Source organism: Carya illinoinensis, chromosome 2, assembly GCF_018687715.1.
Source record: "Carya illinoinensis cultivar Pawnee chromosome 2, C.illinoinensisPawnee_v1, whole genome shotgun sequence".
NCBI classification, from domain to species: Eukaryota; Viridiplantae; Streptophyta; class Magnoliopsida; order Fagales; family Juglandaceae; genus Carya; species Carya illinoinensis.
In genome coordinates this window covers 2,344,896-2,359,523 of record NC_056753.1, presented here as the reverse complement: position 1 = coordinate 2,359,523, position 14,628 = coordinate 2,344,896, and the positions used below count along the sequence as shown (strand labels likewise).

Genomic DNA, 14,628 nt, shown 5'->3' with positions numbered 1-14,628 from the left:
TTAAAATTTAAAGTTAAATAAAATATTATTAAAATATTATTTTTTAATATTATTTTTATTTTGGGATTTGAAAAAGTTAATTGTTTATTAAATTTTATGCAGGAATTTAAAAAAAATTGTAATGATGAGATGAAACGAGATAAAATATTTTCACTATCCAAACGGGAGAAAGTTAATACAATTAGATATTTTTCTATCTTCAAGCATTCATATCCGGTTTCATATAATTTTTCCTAAATTTTACTCATCTTTAAAAAACTTCCTACATCTCATTTCTTATCATTTCTTTATTTTATTAAAATAATCTTTTTTTATGCTTTCTTTATTATTATTTCTACTACTTTATTTCTATATTTTTAACTATTTACTATAAAATATATATAAAAATTGATTTAGAGGATGAATAGTGACTCTGTTTACATCATAAACCTCTACCCTAAAATAGAAAACCAGATGGAGTGCTTTTTTTTTATCAAAAAGTTAAGTTGATTTTCTACAATTTAAAAATTTCTAAATTATAAGGAACTAGATGAGAATGCTCTAACACAACAAAATGTGATAAAGATTCCTTGAAGTTTTATCTAAATTCAAGATCCATAATGAGAGGAAGACAATCAATATTGTATGGTCCACTTCATTTTTCTCTCTCTTATATTTCGAGAATCCTAATTTAGAAAAAGGTTTGTATCTTTTGCGTTAGAAGTAAGAACCCGTTTTGTCCCAATGAAAAATATTTGTTCTAATTCATAGTACTTCAAAAAAATTCAAATATAAAATTACATGCAACGAGACAAACCTTATATTCTAACGTACCAAACCATTTCTTTCTCCTTTTTTTATCACGTTAACCTATAGTCTTATAGCATTGCAGAGGGGCATGAGATCACATTCACTTTGGTTTGCCTTTAAACACTATTGACATCAATCCAGAACCAAATCGGTCTGAAGGCATTTACAATACAGCTTCCTTAATTAACATAATTAGACATATTTTTGTTTTGATTGGCAACGGGTGTCACGGAACAAAGTCATGACTAATACGAGGAGTGCACAGGTCCTTAATAAAAAGTTTCTTGCAACTGCACCTCGAGTAAGTAAGTTATATGACAGGACAGAAAAACAAAATTGTCAAAGCGCAAACCAGGAAACAATGGTTTTCTCTTATTGTATACAGGGTGGAGTCTTACACACAAGTGCTGAATAAAATGATTTTGTGCCTAGAGAAAGTAAACAACCAGCCCCCAGACAGGATAAACTAACAGAAGGATAATGCCAACGGTGTTGGATATGCCATGGTTTTGAGTGAAGGAATTTTTGAATCCTCCGGATGCCCGAATATGCTCTTGCAATAGGTAACAACCGATGATAAGGCATATCAAGATACCAACCCAGCTGTCCTTCAAGGTGTCTGCAAAGAAGCTGGGAGCCACAACCAAGAGCAGAATCAAAGATCCTGGCATCTCCAGCCAATCTGCAGATTCATCAAGCAACAGCCTCATGGATATAATGCACTAAATCATTACTTTAACATGCATATAAAAGTGTCTCTGCCTTCTATATTCTGGTGCTTTCTTAAGTAGTGTGTCCTCAAGTATTATTGAAGTCTGGATGAAAAATGGAGGTTTATAGAAATCACAGTTTTGCATGCACAAATGCTGGCATAGGAACCAACGATATTTGCGACATTTAGAGATAATTTGGCAACTTTAAAACTCAGATGAAAAGATTCATCCCTTATGTGGATGTGTGTAAAGAGAGATAGAGACAGAGATCATTGGGTGGCTGTATTGGTGACAGAAGCATATACCTGGGAAGTGTCGTGGGAAGAAAAGCCTTAGTACAACTGCAATGAAAGCAATCCATTTTCCAACCTCTCCTCTGAATGGTTTTTGTAGCAAATTTATCAAAAATTAAAGAGGCAGAAGATAATGAAAAAAAAAAAAAAAATCTAAACAGAAAATGAGAAACTGTGCAAGCAGTTGGGAACTATCACCTGAAAAAATTGAACAGCACTGAAGGAAGGCTAAAGAATATGTAAGGGACTAAAAGTGAAGTCAGCATGTTTGTTCTCCAGTTGGTTCGATCCAATATCAGCAAATAACTGCAATTAAAATTGAAAACAAATATCATTATTCCAAAAGGAAAAAGAAAAGGAAAGTGACACTTAAGAAGGAAGAGAAACAGTAAACATTTTGACCTTGCCTATATATAATAAGAAAATCAACAAAGGTAAACATCAGCTGCAATATCTTGATTTTGAAAATAGAAAAGGGAAAAAAACTAGAAACCAAAAAATATCACTTTCCACATTGGATATTTTATTCCATATATCGACAGAGATAATAAACAGTAAACGCCATGGTGGTACTTTAATTTCGCATTTGAAGGCATTACTGTAATACCAATCAAGTAGACAACCACTACGAGCAGTCAGATCAGATATGGAAACTGATGGAGAGAAAAAGAGTACTGACATAGCTGAGAAGGAAGCCACCCATTCCAGAAAAGAAGTCCCAAAGCTGAGGCCAGCAAGCTTGGTGGCATGATTGATAAGCCTCTTTGCAGCGATCTTGAGGTCATTGATATCAGAGCCGATCAAATCCTCCATTGCCGGATCAGTTTTCATAGCCAAGTAATTCATCCTTCCCATTATATATGCTGAAGATATGAACACAAGAAAGATGAAGAATTAGCAAGACAAACTGGGGTTTAAAAAAAAATACCAGGAGTTATAAAAAAAATCCCAGGAGCCAATCCTCACACAAACAGCAAGAATAGCTTTAACAATGATGAGAAGCAGATAAGAGAAACGAAGAAGAGGGTACAGTACAAATCGCAAAACGACACAACAGAAACAAAAGTGACTTTAAAGACAGGATGAATTGATTTGTAGGCCAGTTTATAACTGTGTTGGGGCCCTCGCTTTTAGCTCTGCAGTGAATGCAACGGTGCTGCGAAGTTTCGGATCTCCCGTCTGCTACTTGTTCCGTATTGACTCCTGCCGGGGAATCCAATTTTTCTATTTTGGGCCATGGTTAATCACTTTTTGAGAAATGGATGGCGTGTCATTCCTTAAATCTTTATCTATTTTATTTTATAAATTTTTTAATTTGAATAGTAAAATAAGATAATGATTTTAGATAATTAAATAAAATATAATTAAAATATTATTTTTTAATATTATTATTATTTTAAAATTTGAAAAAATTGAATTATTTATTATATTTTATATGATAATTTTAAAAAATTATAATGATAAAATAAAATAAGATGAAATACTTTTACTATTCAAACATGACCTTATTCTTGCTGTGGACATGTTTTGCACACCCATAATCTCGTTTCCTCCTCAATGCCACAATCTCATTTTCATCCAGAATCGTTTAACAAAAAGTATTTTATGATATTTTTACAAAGGGAGACAGTGTTAGCATACCGTTTGCTCCATTTTTCTTTCTTATTTGTACTCATATATTATACAAGTATTTCACCTACCCCATCCCTTCTTGTAGGCTTGGTAGCCTTACTTCCTCACCAGCCTGGCTGTTGTTCCTTCTTGAGATACCATGTTGTTGCATCTGATGTGATAACCCTTTTGGGCCTTCCCGCTTGTCCATCTTGATATGTGTATATTTTTTAATTATGCGTATCTAGACATTTAATGCGGCATGACTTTTGGATATCTTATTAATGATGTGCTTGGCGACGTGTTTTCCTTGATTGAACCTCTAATGGGTGAAGCGACGAGCCACAGTTCTTCCTCGGTATTTATGCCCCGCAACTAACAATGAAACTTTGCTTGTAAGACCTACCTTGCTCCATATGTCAGGCCCAATGGACTTGTCCAATGGCCTAGGTTAGGCTTCAAAGGAGGTTTAGGCCCATCAATTATCCAGCAAATTCTCATTGTGCACGTGTGAAGGGAATTTCTCTCCTTTCTTTCTTTCTTTCTTTTTTTTAGTCGTACCATTATTATTACTTTCCCTCGGGCCGAACAACTCCCGTCAATTCTTTTTCCCTCACTTTCCATCAGGTCACCCATTTCTTAGAATCAGTACATCCAACCCTACGATTGGTGACACACATCACCCTGCGTAGAAGCGTAGAAATTCAATTGTTGCATTCTCCTTTTAAAGTATAGTGTTCATCTTGTACTTTCTTCTGTTCCTACCTTTCTTTCTTACCCTGTGTCATTGTCATCTCAGTGCCTTTTGTTCTCTAACTCGAGGTTCTGCTTTATAAGTAAGATAAAAATTTTGAATTTAAGATAAAATATTAAAATATTATATTTTAATATTATTATTTTAAAATTTAAAAAAGTTAAGAAAAAGTTAAATTATTTATTATATTTTGTATAGAAATTTGAAAAAGTTGTAATGATGAGATGAAAATTTTAAATTTGAGATGAAAATTTTTATCTATCAAACGGAATCTAAATGGCTTCTCATTCTACTACCTGTGGCGAAACTCGCGGTGGAGCTAGTAGCTACGGTCCTCCCCCCCAGCTCGCGTGTCTACCAATGAGTTCAGAAATATGGACCCCAAGCGTCATGCGACATTAAATGCCCATATACGCATAATCAGAAGACATATACATATCAAGATAGACAAGCAGGAAGGCCCAGAAGGGTTGCCGCATTAAATGCAATAATGTGGTACCTCAGGAAGGAACGACAGTTAGGTTGCTGAGGAAGTACGACTACCAAACCTCCAAGAAGAGGGAGGGGGGTAAGTTAAACTCCTGGCCAAGAAATGAGTACAAATAAACAAGGAAAATGGAGCAAACGGTATGCTAACACTCTCTCCCTTTGTAAAAATGCCAAAAAATATTTTATGCTAAACAACTAACTTAGACATCAGAAGTACTCCTCGGCCTAAAAGGGGTTATCTTTATTTCACCCTATTGTTTTCAGGTTAGCAGCATCATAGCGGAGGGAACCAGATTGCGGGTGTGTGAAACACATCCACAACAATTCTTGATAAACATGTTTGAAATATTAAAGCATCATATGAAGTGAGAACTTATATTGCTTGGGGTTACTTCAGTCTTTCTCAAATAAAGCTCATCAACTTGACAACTCGTATGAAATATAGTTCAAATTGAATATATTAACATTTGTTATTTTTTACGATATTAACAATGGATCATGACATGAATTGTTCAAAATAAAGGCAAAATGTATGAGGGTGGAAGAAGATTACCGGTTCCAAGCTGTTAAATAGAGGAGTATATGTCGAGAACAATTCCAAGTAGAGAGAAGGAGATGGAAAGGTGGAGAGGTATTGGGCTTTAGAGACTGTGGAAAGAGCTGCAAGAGATTTTCCTCGCAATGGGACTTTCTTTTTGTCTAGGTATGGATGGTGGCCCTTTTGGAATCTAGTCACAGGACAGCCACAATGCACGAAAACCATGAGAAACCAACGACAAGGACACTAATGCTAGTTGGGGATGACGGTTGGTAATAGAGCTTTTCATGGTAGAGCTTTCAATTTTAGAGTTTTATTAATTAAAAACTTGTAAGGACACTAATGCTAGTTGGGGATTACATGAAGTAGCTTTCATGTAATCTATTAAATCTGCTTTATAATGAAATAATTGTATAATCTGACATATAACATGAAGTATTTGTTTTAATAAAAAGCTAGAATTATGTATAATTGCTTACTTAATGATACACTTTATAAGTATGCATAATATTTTCATCAATACTCCAATTTAATATTAATGGTGTTAGGGGGATTTTCCCCTAATGCCTCGACCTAGAGATGCAGGCCTACACATAAGAGGCCTGAGCTAGTCGGATAAATCCCGGCCCATGGAAAGCCTTCGGGCCAAAAGAAAGAGAAACAAGGGAGCACTCAAGTTCATTGTTGTGTAGCCTGACACTGAAAGGGTAAAGTCAGCAATTAGCCTGTGTAGGCAGAAGACTCATAATCCTCTGATAACAAGTAAAGACGGAGGGGCAATCCGACGCATCATTCTGGTGATAAGCAGATGGGATAGAGGGCTATACCGCATTAAATAAGCATGGCTAAAGAAGGTTTTTTTTTTTTTTTTGGGGGGGGGGGGGGGGGGGGACACCTCCCTCCATTGTGGGGCATGAGCTCCTAGTCCTAAAACCTAGGTATAAAAACGACTCTCAGATATCGAGATAAGGATTAGACTCTCTGAACTCTCTCTACTCTCACTACCCTTCTGCATATTCTCCTGAAACGTTACTAACTTTGATATCGGAGACTCCCCCAGCCACCACCACGACAACCACCTTTGGGTGTTTAATTTGTATTCGCAGGTCCGAGACTGAAGACCAAAGCTGCTAAGGACCCAATCCAAAAGCGTATGAAACACGACGTTAACAAATGGAACCTCCATGATAATATTACTTAGAAAAGTTGGGATATATGACTTGTTTTTATCACATTGCAATTGCAGATAATTTTAATAACTCAACGATGATTGATCATTATGAGTTATATTATCACATATCTCGGGGCATCCAATTTTATGCATCCAATCTTTTGATTGGCAAAAGAAAAAGAAAATTCCATTTAGCAAATCAGATAAAATAAATTATAATCTTAAAATTAAAATTCTTTTGTATATATATTAATTCTTACCATCTTCGATACTGATTGACCTACAAGTAAAATAACTTAAAAAGAGAAACCTAACTCCTTGAATAGATATGCCAAATTGCATTAATATACCTTGGTAGTACTAGAAGTACCATAGCCTTGTAAGGGTTGGTTGGTGGTTGTCTCCTTGGATGGGATGGAGACGCCGGCCCAAGAGCGGCACATGCAATGCTAACTCTCGCCAATGCTGGCATAGAGGCTGGTCAAGTGCCTTCCACATTCCCTCTAGGATATCTTTCTGCACTTGCAATTAGCTGTTTGATACAGTTTTTGGGATCTCTCTGATCTCCGAGCTTCTTAATTTAATTTAATTTTTTTAAAATAGGAATGAAATGGTTGCTTCCTCTTTCACTTCACTTATCCAATTTGAGTGATTATATAATAAGAGTATATGACCTCTCAATGTTACCGCCATTACCTTGTCTCAATGCATGCAGCCACTAGCTATGGCCTACTTTTGAGAGCAATATGAGCTTAATTACCTTTGAAGACATCGATCATGTTCTTTTCCCAAAATGCTTGACTTAAATACCTATGCATGCAGACACCCAAAACCAAGAGAACTCAAATAAAAACAAAAAAGGGGAAATACATAATTAACAAACTAGATCTCTTCAAACTACCAGTAGTACTCAATTTGCAATTTAAACCCTCCTAAATTATTAATTTTGATAATCACCCTTCACCCATAACATGTGAATTGCATATATAGTGCATATAGATTTATATGTTGTTGTTAAGATATAAAATAAATAATAAAATATATATCTTCTTACCAACTTAAACTTTTAAGACAAGTGATGATTTCATATTATATTATTAAAGCAGAGGTCCTGAATTCGAACCCTGACTCTATACTCTATCATTATTTAATTAAATATTCGTTGGGTCGCCTATTGAGGGAGAGTCTAACTCACAAATGAGGAGAAATATTAAAATATAAAATAAATAATATAATCTACCTCTTTTTATCAGTTTAACCTTCTGTAACAAATAGTGATTTCATAATTGTACGCTATAATTTGCCATAAAAGAGAAATAATTATTAGATCTATGATTTCTATATCTTGAATGGTTGATACAACGTGATGCATGTGATATATTCACAAGTTGGAATGGAAGAATATTCGAAATAAGAATTCTTCCAACATTTAATTGTTGTGGGAGAAGGTTCCAATAAGAAGATTAGGATAAATATCTAGCATGTATATTTCTAGTTGTTCTCTTTGATTTTTTTTTTTCCTCTCTTGATTATAATTTCTATACTGCTAGCAAATATTTCCACATTTCAACTACATGCAATTGTTCTAAAAGAAAAAATCAGACATAAAATGTATGAAAAAATATTCGCACTTGTTATTGTTTGAAACTATAAGAGAAACAGTAAAGTAAAAACAAAATCAATCACACAGTACACATAAGATTAATTTACATGTTCAACAATGTACCTACGTCCACGAAATTGTAGATAATTAATTTATTTTAGAAGATAGTCGAATACATAATGCGACAGTACAACAACTATATGGGAATATTGCAAATACATATATATAGTAAATTCCAATTAACGAGTCAGATCAGTTCAAGAGTTAAAAGAAGGTAAAAACAAGCCTTTTTAAAAATTTACTAAAGATTCGTAACAAAATCTTATCGAATCAGGTCATCAAACTAGACCGCCACAAAATAGAACCGGCTCTACACAAACAAGCCCAAGAGTTATATGGTTAATTTGCATGTCAACTACTTGAAAATTAGGACTTATTTTAGAAGACTAAGATGAAAATTATATTTCTTATAACCTGTGCTGATCAGTAGTTACCCTGCTGATCATTTTCAATTCTATCCCTGCTATAAACATACAAGATGAATGAAGTCAATGTTTTTTTTTTTTTTTTTTTTTTTTTAAATGCCAATTTCCTTTGCAAAATGCTTGGGCTAAAATATTCGGGTACTATGCAGACATACAAACTAATGTGGCACTGCCACATGGCAATGACACTTCGGTGAGTTGTGAAAATAAAAAATGGAAATTGTATATCGACTAATATAATAGTCACACGTGCCAGCGCCACGTCAGTCTATAATAGCACTGATGTAGTAGACTTGGCAAAATCCATTTGCTTTTGCACCAGTGTTAATTGCACTCGAGAATGACAAAGCATTGATATCAGGCTAGAGAAAGTTTTATCATTTGTGTATCACCTAAAGCATAAAAATGAGTGGAATAGACAGAGATTTCATAAGACCTTGAAACTAATGTTAATGTCTACAACTAATGTCTAAGTAGTAAGGTCCCGGTAAGGGAAAGCTCTACATACTTGTGTAATGTGTAGTATTCACCAGACAATATAAAGGCATGAACCCAAAAGAAGCTAATTTCATATCACCGAGCTCCATTACCCAACAAGCTGTTTGCTGAGGGCGAGCTTTCTTGACTTAACCAAGGATCATACACAGAAACAGGGGAGCTATCCTTCATCTCCTCCATTGAAGCTGCACAATCTGCCACTTTTTCTGAAACAACCGATCTCTGGCTCCCTAACCCTGCCTTCCCAACTGTCATACCACCACCCAATGACTTCTCGCTTCCGTTATGTGGTGAAGAACACGAGGATACCGCTGAAGATGCCATGCATGCATTTTCATCGAATGTTGTCCACCCACTTCGCTTGATGTGTTCCAGCTCTTCTGCCACTTCCATCATAGAAGGCCTCGTGTCACTATGAAAAGCAAGGCACCTGAATGCAAGCTCAGCAACCTTGTGAAGAGAATGAAGTGTCCAAGCATCCCTATTTGGCTCAAGGGAAGGGTCTATTATCTCATCCACACAACCCCTCCCAATTCTATCAATAGCAAGTGCTGCCAAATTCACCTCACTGGGAGGTCGAGTAAAATCAACCACTTTCAATGCAGTTATTATCTCTATTAAAACTACTCCAAAACTGTAAACGTCGCTTTTATCAGAGAGATGGAAGTTCTGATGATATTGAGGATCAACGTAGCCTGGAGTCCCTTGTGGGGTTGTTGAGATGTGTGATATTTCTGTCATGCCCAGTCTAGAAAGACCAAAATCGGCTACCTTCGAATTGAAGCTGTGATCCAATAATATATTGCTAGATTTGATGTCTCTGTGATAAATTGGTGGATTCATGGCAGAGTGGAGATATGTTATGGCGTGAGCAGTTTCAGCACCAATTGTGAGCCGTACAGTCCATGGGAGTACTTTACCCCTTTCCCTTTGTAGATGCTCAGATAGAGTTCCATTAGGCATAAATTCATAGACAAGTATCTGTTCGCCGTCCTCTATGCAGCAACCTAAGAGGCGAACCAAATTCGGGTGGCTCACAGAGGAAAGGAGTTTGATCTCGTTCAGGACTTGGTCAATACTGTTGGTGTCTCTATATTTGATCTTTTTTATGGCGACCCACTCATCATTTTGAAATTTTCCTTTGTAAACTGTACCAAAGGCCCCAGTCCCGAGCCTTTGTCCATCCGAGAAGTTATTAGTGGCTCTTTCTATTTCTCTGTAAGCATATAGAGGTACACTAGAGTTGGCAGCAGCTTCACATAGGAGGCGTCTTGCACTCATTTCATTTTTCAAACCAGTGGAGCGGCGCCGAACAAAGTAACACGTAATACACACTGCAGCCATTATAGAAGCTCCAGCAAAAATTCCTGAACAGAGAAGAATGTGGACTATTTTATTGTCTAAAAAATCTTAAGTCCTAACTACACTGCACTCCGTGGAGTAAGTGAAAAATCTATAAAGTATTATTCCCATTCGTTCAATGTATGGGTTGAGTTCATTGTGGTTGAGCCACATTGCAGATAAAAACCACCATATAAATTTAAGCAGCAGATATAAAGACTAAACATATTGGATACGTAGTCTTCTTATGTTTCCTGACTGCCAAAAAAAAAAACTAATGCAAATCTTCAACTAAATTAGTCAGAAACCTCATACAGAATCCTGAGAATCATTTTGTAGTGATTGATTTCGACTACCCATACCTACATATGTATGCATATCTGTATACAGCATATATGGCAGCTGAAAAGATAGAAACAAGAGTAACCACCACTATGATCCCATGAGATTGTGGGGTCATTTTCCACGCTGTTCCAAAGAGAGGGGAAGCAGAGATTGTAGAGTTATTTTCCATTAACAAACAGAAGATTTACCTACGAGGAGAAGACGGACTTTAGATATGCCTCCACAATGGCCAGACAGGTACCTTGTAGGATTGCAATCAGAAACTGCAACAAGTTTCAGCTATGTTATATCAAAAGGTTATGCATTGAGAATGTATATGGCTTGCAATACAGAAATCCACATCCTTGCCTAGCTAATTTATATATGAAAAATCTGAAAAGTAACTTGCAACAGTGAAATTATTTCAAGGAGATATATATATATATATATATATTTTATGGAAAATTGCATAAGAATCAAACAAACTGTTGTTGGGATCTTGGTAATCAAAGTCTCCCTCTCCTTCTGATTTCTTTAATCCAAAGTCCAAACCCAACCAACCTTTCAACATGTGCTTCCCCTAAAATCACACTTCATAAACAACTAGAAGGAATTGCAACTGGCTTTGACCTTTTCAATTGGATTATTATTATCTCTACCAATCCATAATCTAATCAGAAAATAACTCAAAAAGAAATCCATTCATTAGGGCCAATTTATCTTTATGGAACCTATATTTATCATATGTCACACACAAAAATATTATCAGGACCAATTTGCCCCCTCCACCACCCACGAATTCATCTTAGTACAAGGTAGCTTAATGGTTAAAATAGCCATGGGCTTTCTAGTAAATCCGGTCCACTACCCGCGTCCGCATTTTCGTCCGTACAGCCTTGGACTTGACTGCAGAAAATGATGGCGCGTCGGTTTCTGATTGGATATCCTCATCCAACTTGAAAGTTTTGAAACTAAAAGAAGAAATAATTTAATGGATAAAAGAAATAAACTCGGCGAGTCGACTCACCTTTCTTGCAACCGTCGCCGTCGCCGTATCCATCGCCTTTAAACCCGGGCTTACACTGGCACCGGAAACCTGTCTTGCCTTCGGGCGTCCGAACCGACGTATAATCTGAATTCTTAGAGCAATTCTGGCTCCTTTCGACGCCGAGCCACCACGCCAGCTCAAACCTATGAAGCTGAAGCGAATCCCCTTCAAGCACGACGGAGGAGAACAAGAAGGTGCAGTTTGTCGGATTCACATTCTCGTAGCTAAGTATAGGGGCTTTCCGTCCACTTTCTTCAGGGAAGTAGCTTATATTGGCATTGCAGCCCGGTAAATTGAATAGGGCCCTGTCCACTTCCTTCGGTAATGTGCTGGCATTCTGCTTGGAGGTACAGTTATGGAGGAGGAAGCTGTTCCGCGATGTCGGTGCGTAGTTGCTGCCGAAGAGCTGCCAGATCGAGTCTATCGTACGGTTACATTTCGCCGGAAGATCGACGAGGATGCTGCTAGAGGTTATGTTAAGGACTCGGAATTCGCCGACCTGGATGTCGGAGTCGTTGCAGGATAATTGGATCGCGCAAGAGCTCGAGAAGCCGAATGGATACTGTACAGTTTTATTTTTTCCGCACGAGGTTTTGCAGGGGGGATTTTCGGCTCCAGTGGGATGCACAATGGACATTACGATGATAAGGGAGACAAACACAATCTGTTGGTGGGGGGAAATCATTTTTCGCTCTGGATAGAAATTGAGCCAAAACAGAGAAACCATAACCGTTTTGCTGCAAAATGTAAAGAACAAAAGTCATCAAACAGTAAGACCAACATAAAAAATTTCAAGCTTTGAGAGAGAGGGAGAGAGCTCGGAATTCTGCAATTAATGGAGGAATTAAAAGCGGGCCCTGCGGATGGCGTTGGGAGGCCATCCATCCCAATAAATGCTCATAGAAAGAGAGGAGACTATTTATAGTCAACAGCGTGTACATATAAATATATATAAGCTTTTGAATCGATTTTCATGGAAAACACAATTGAATGTCGCATCCAACGAACTTACCTCTGAAATCCTTTCAATGCTTGGTCGTGATCAACTACCGGTCGCTTCGATACTGAGGTTTTGTACTTCACAAAGAAAGAAAAGGTAAAATTGAAAGACTGGCGCTGTTTCTGCGAATCTGTGAGGTTCTTAGGGACCAAAAAAAAGACATCAACGAAGCCGGGAGCAAAACCTTGTGAATTTTCGAAGAAGAAGAAGAAAAGCTCCCTCTCTTTTCAAGATAGTCTGCGACGCCGGTCAATTCAACGTTTGTACAAAAATGCCCCCGTAGTGGCCTCAATATCCTTTTTTTTTTTTTTTTTTTTACTTTGTTTCTTCTTAATGATTCATTTGTTTCTCAAAATTAAAAATATCATTTTTTTAAACATTTATTCACTCATGATTAAATTTAAATTTGGCAACACAATTTTCAAATATTTTTTCATATATATTATTCAAATATAAAATATTTTTTAAAATTTAAAAAATTTAATTTTTAATTTAATCATTACTATCATTATAAATTTTTCAAACTCTCACATAAAATATTAAAAATAATACTACTTTTTAAAATTAAAAAATGTATATAATTAAATAATTTTTTAACTTTATAATATTTTTATTTAATATTTTTTTTTGATATATTAAGATATTCCAAATATCCAAATGAATCACGAGTTATTTTATAAATATATCATTTAAATGACTTAAATCGTAAGATTTATTTTATAAAATTTAAATTTTAAAAATGATCTTTTAAATAAAATTATTTCACATAAATATTTTATTATATGCATTTTACACGCCGACTTGTAATCAAATTAAAATTGCGGGTTATGCATGTTTAGAGAGACAGCTTTATATTGACTTTAGATCCACACATACCTTTGGAAGTAGAAAGATGGATGGCCACCTCATGCACAAAACACCTACGTACGCATCAGGATATGGTGGAGCTTAGATGATTAGCTACAATCCAGATTTGTTATCATTTCGCGTTATGAATTTCTTTCATTTGTGCGTCATCCTTGCAAAGGGATCATGCTAATCTTCTTTATATGGTTCTAATTTTATCATTGTCTTAGAAGGGATTTCGACTTATTAATATAAGAGGTTTGCTATAGAGTAGTCACTGTAGTAGTACACACATTGCACATACTACGTGATTGCTTTTTTTTTTCTTTTTAACCAAAACATGCATTTTGATGAGGGACGAAAGTCAGTTTCGAGTTTTCCCCATTCGAATATCAAATTACAAACTAAGTAATGGCGAACTCAACCCCAGCCCCTCCCCCTCCAAGCCCTAATCACCTCGTCCCACTAGTTCTAGCACCACTATTACCCACCAAAACCGCGTTCACCTTCCCTCGGAGGCTGCCCATAATAGTAACCTTCGAGTTTGACAGTGACGGCTTTGTTTTCTTTCACAAAATCTCCTGCAAGTTCCTCAACAAGCTTGCTAAGCTCAATTCTCCTTCCAAAACTACATCAATGGGGATATCATCGAACCCCAAGTCAGCTTCATCTCCAAACACCTCTCCATCCACTATGATGTGGAGGACCAGAATGCCCTTCTCAACGCCTCCCTCGAGGTCAACCCCAGGTTTCAGCTTAGAGCTACCCACGATGTCAATGTTCAAAACACTACCCTTTTGGTCTACAATTATGGTTTTTCGGTATATTAATTGATATTGGTATATGGGTTTGTTTCTTTTTGAGGGCTTGATATGGAAGTCTTCGAGATGCGGGGGTGGGGATGGGAGAGGATGGATGCTGAATTTCAAATGGGTGAAACCAGAGAGAAGAGTTGCAATGTGCAAGAAGAAAAAGGAAAATTTATTTAGGCTACGTCATGTGTGTGTTTGGCATTAGTGGCTACTCACCAGATTTTTTTTCTTGATATAAATATGAAAATGTCATTGTTAGTATTTGTAATATGGCTCACTCAAACAGGATGAATTACAATACATTTTTTTAAAC

At 36.3% G+C, this 14,628-nt stretch overlaps 2 protein-coding genes and 1 non-coding gene across 4 annotated transcripts; all 3 read right to left on the bottom strand.

The window, feature by feature from the left end:
* Positions 1-1,125: 1,125 nt before the first annotated feature.
* LOC122301958 (cold-regulated 413 plasma membrane protein 2-like) lies at positions 1,126-2,945 on the bottom strand. Of its 2 annotated transcripts, none has more exons than XM_043113302.1 (5): positions 2,831-2,945; positions 2,475-2,658; positions 1,994-2,101; positions 1,808-1,878; positions 1,126-1,471 (listed from the first exon to the last, which is right to left on the bottom strand). In XM_043113302.1, exons 2-5 carry the CDS (start codon positions 2,648-2,650, stop codon positions 1,218-1,220), a joined length of 609 nt encoding a protein of 202 aa, XP_042969236.1. In that variant the 5' UTR covers positions 2,651-2,658; positions 2,831-2,945; the 3' UTR covers positions 1,126-1,217. The 2 variants fall into 2 exon arrangements, with proteins under 2 accessions (XP_042969236.1, XP_042969235.1); XM_043113301.1 differs by having other exon boundaries at positions 2,762-2,896.
* Positions 2,946-8,774: 5,829 nt separating this feature from the next.
* Positions 8,775-12,879, bottom strand: LOC122296693 (wall-associated receptor kinase-like 14). The gene is made up of 4 exons (XM_043106498.1): positions 12,670-12,879; positions 11,637-12,394; positions 10,819-10,893; positions 8,775-10,311 (listed from the first exon to the last, which is right to left on the bottom strand). Exons 2-4 carry the CDS (start codon positions 12,382-12,384, stop codon positions 9,020-9,022), a joined length of 2,115 nt encoding a protein of 704 aa, XP_042962432.1. The 5' UTR covers positions 12,385-12,394; positions 12,670-12,879; the 3' UTR covers positions 8,775-9,019.
* A 760-nt stretch (positions 12,880-13,639) lies between these two features.
* On the bottom strand, positions 13,640-13,745 carry LOC122302109. Its single transcript, XR_006240352.1, has one exon. It is a non-coding gene; the product is annotated as a U6 spliceosomal RNA (small nuclear RNA).
* Between the last annotated feature and the right edge of the window lie 883 nt (positions 13,746-14,628).

Coding starts and splice junctions, on each gene's coding strand:
- LOC122296693 (XM_043106498.1), bottom strand. CDS start 12,384: ATGGTTTCTCTGTTTTGGCTCAATTTCTATCCAGAGCGAAAAATGATT. Junction 10,894..11,636: donor CGGCGACGGTTGCAAGAAAG/GTGAGTCGACTC, acceptor AACTTGTTGCAG/TTTCTGATTGCAATCCTACA. Junction 10,312..10,818: donor AGTCCGTCTTCTCCTCGTAG/GTAAATCTTCTG, acceptor TTCTCTGTTCAG/GAATTTTTGCTGGAGCTTCT.
- LOC122301958 (XM_043113302.1), bottom strand. CDS start 2,650: ATGGGAAGGATGAATTACTTGGCTATGAAAACTGATCCGGCAATGGAG. Junction 1,879..1,993: donor GTGCTGTTCAATTTTTTCAG/GTGATAGTTCCC, acceptor AAAACCATTCAG/AGGAGAGGTTGGAAAATGGA. Junction 1,472..1,807: donor CTTCCCACGACACTTCCCAG/GTATATGCTTCT, acceptor ATGAATCTGCAG/ATTGGCTGGAGATGCCAGGA.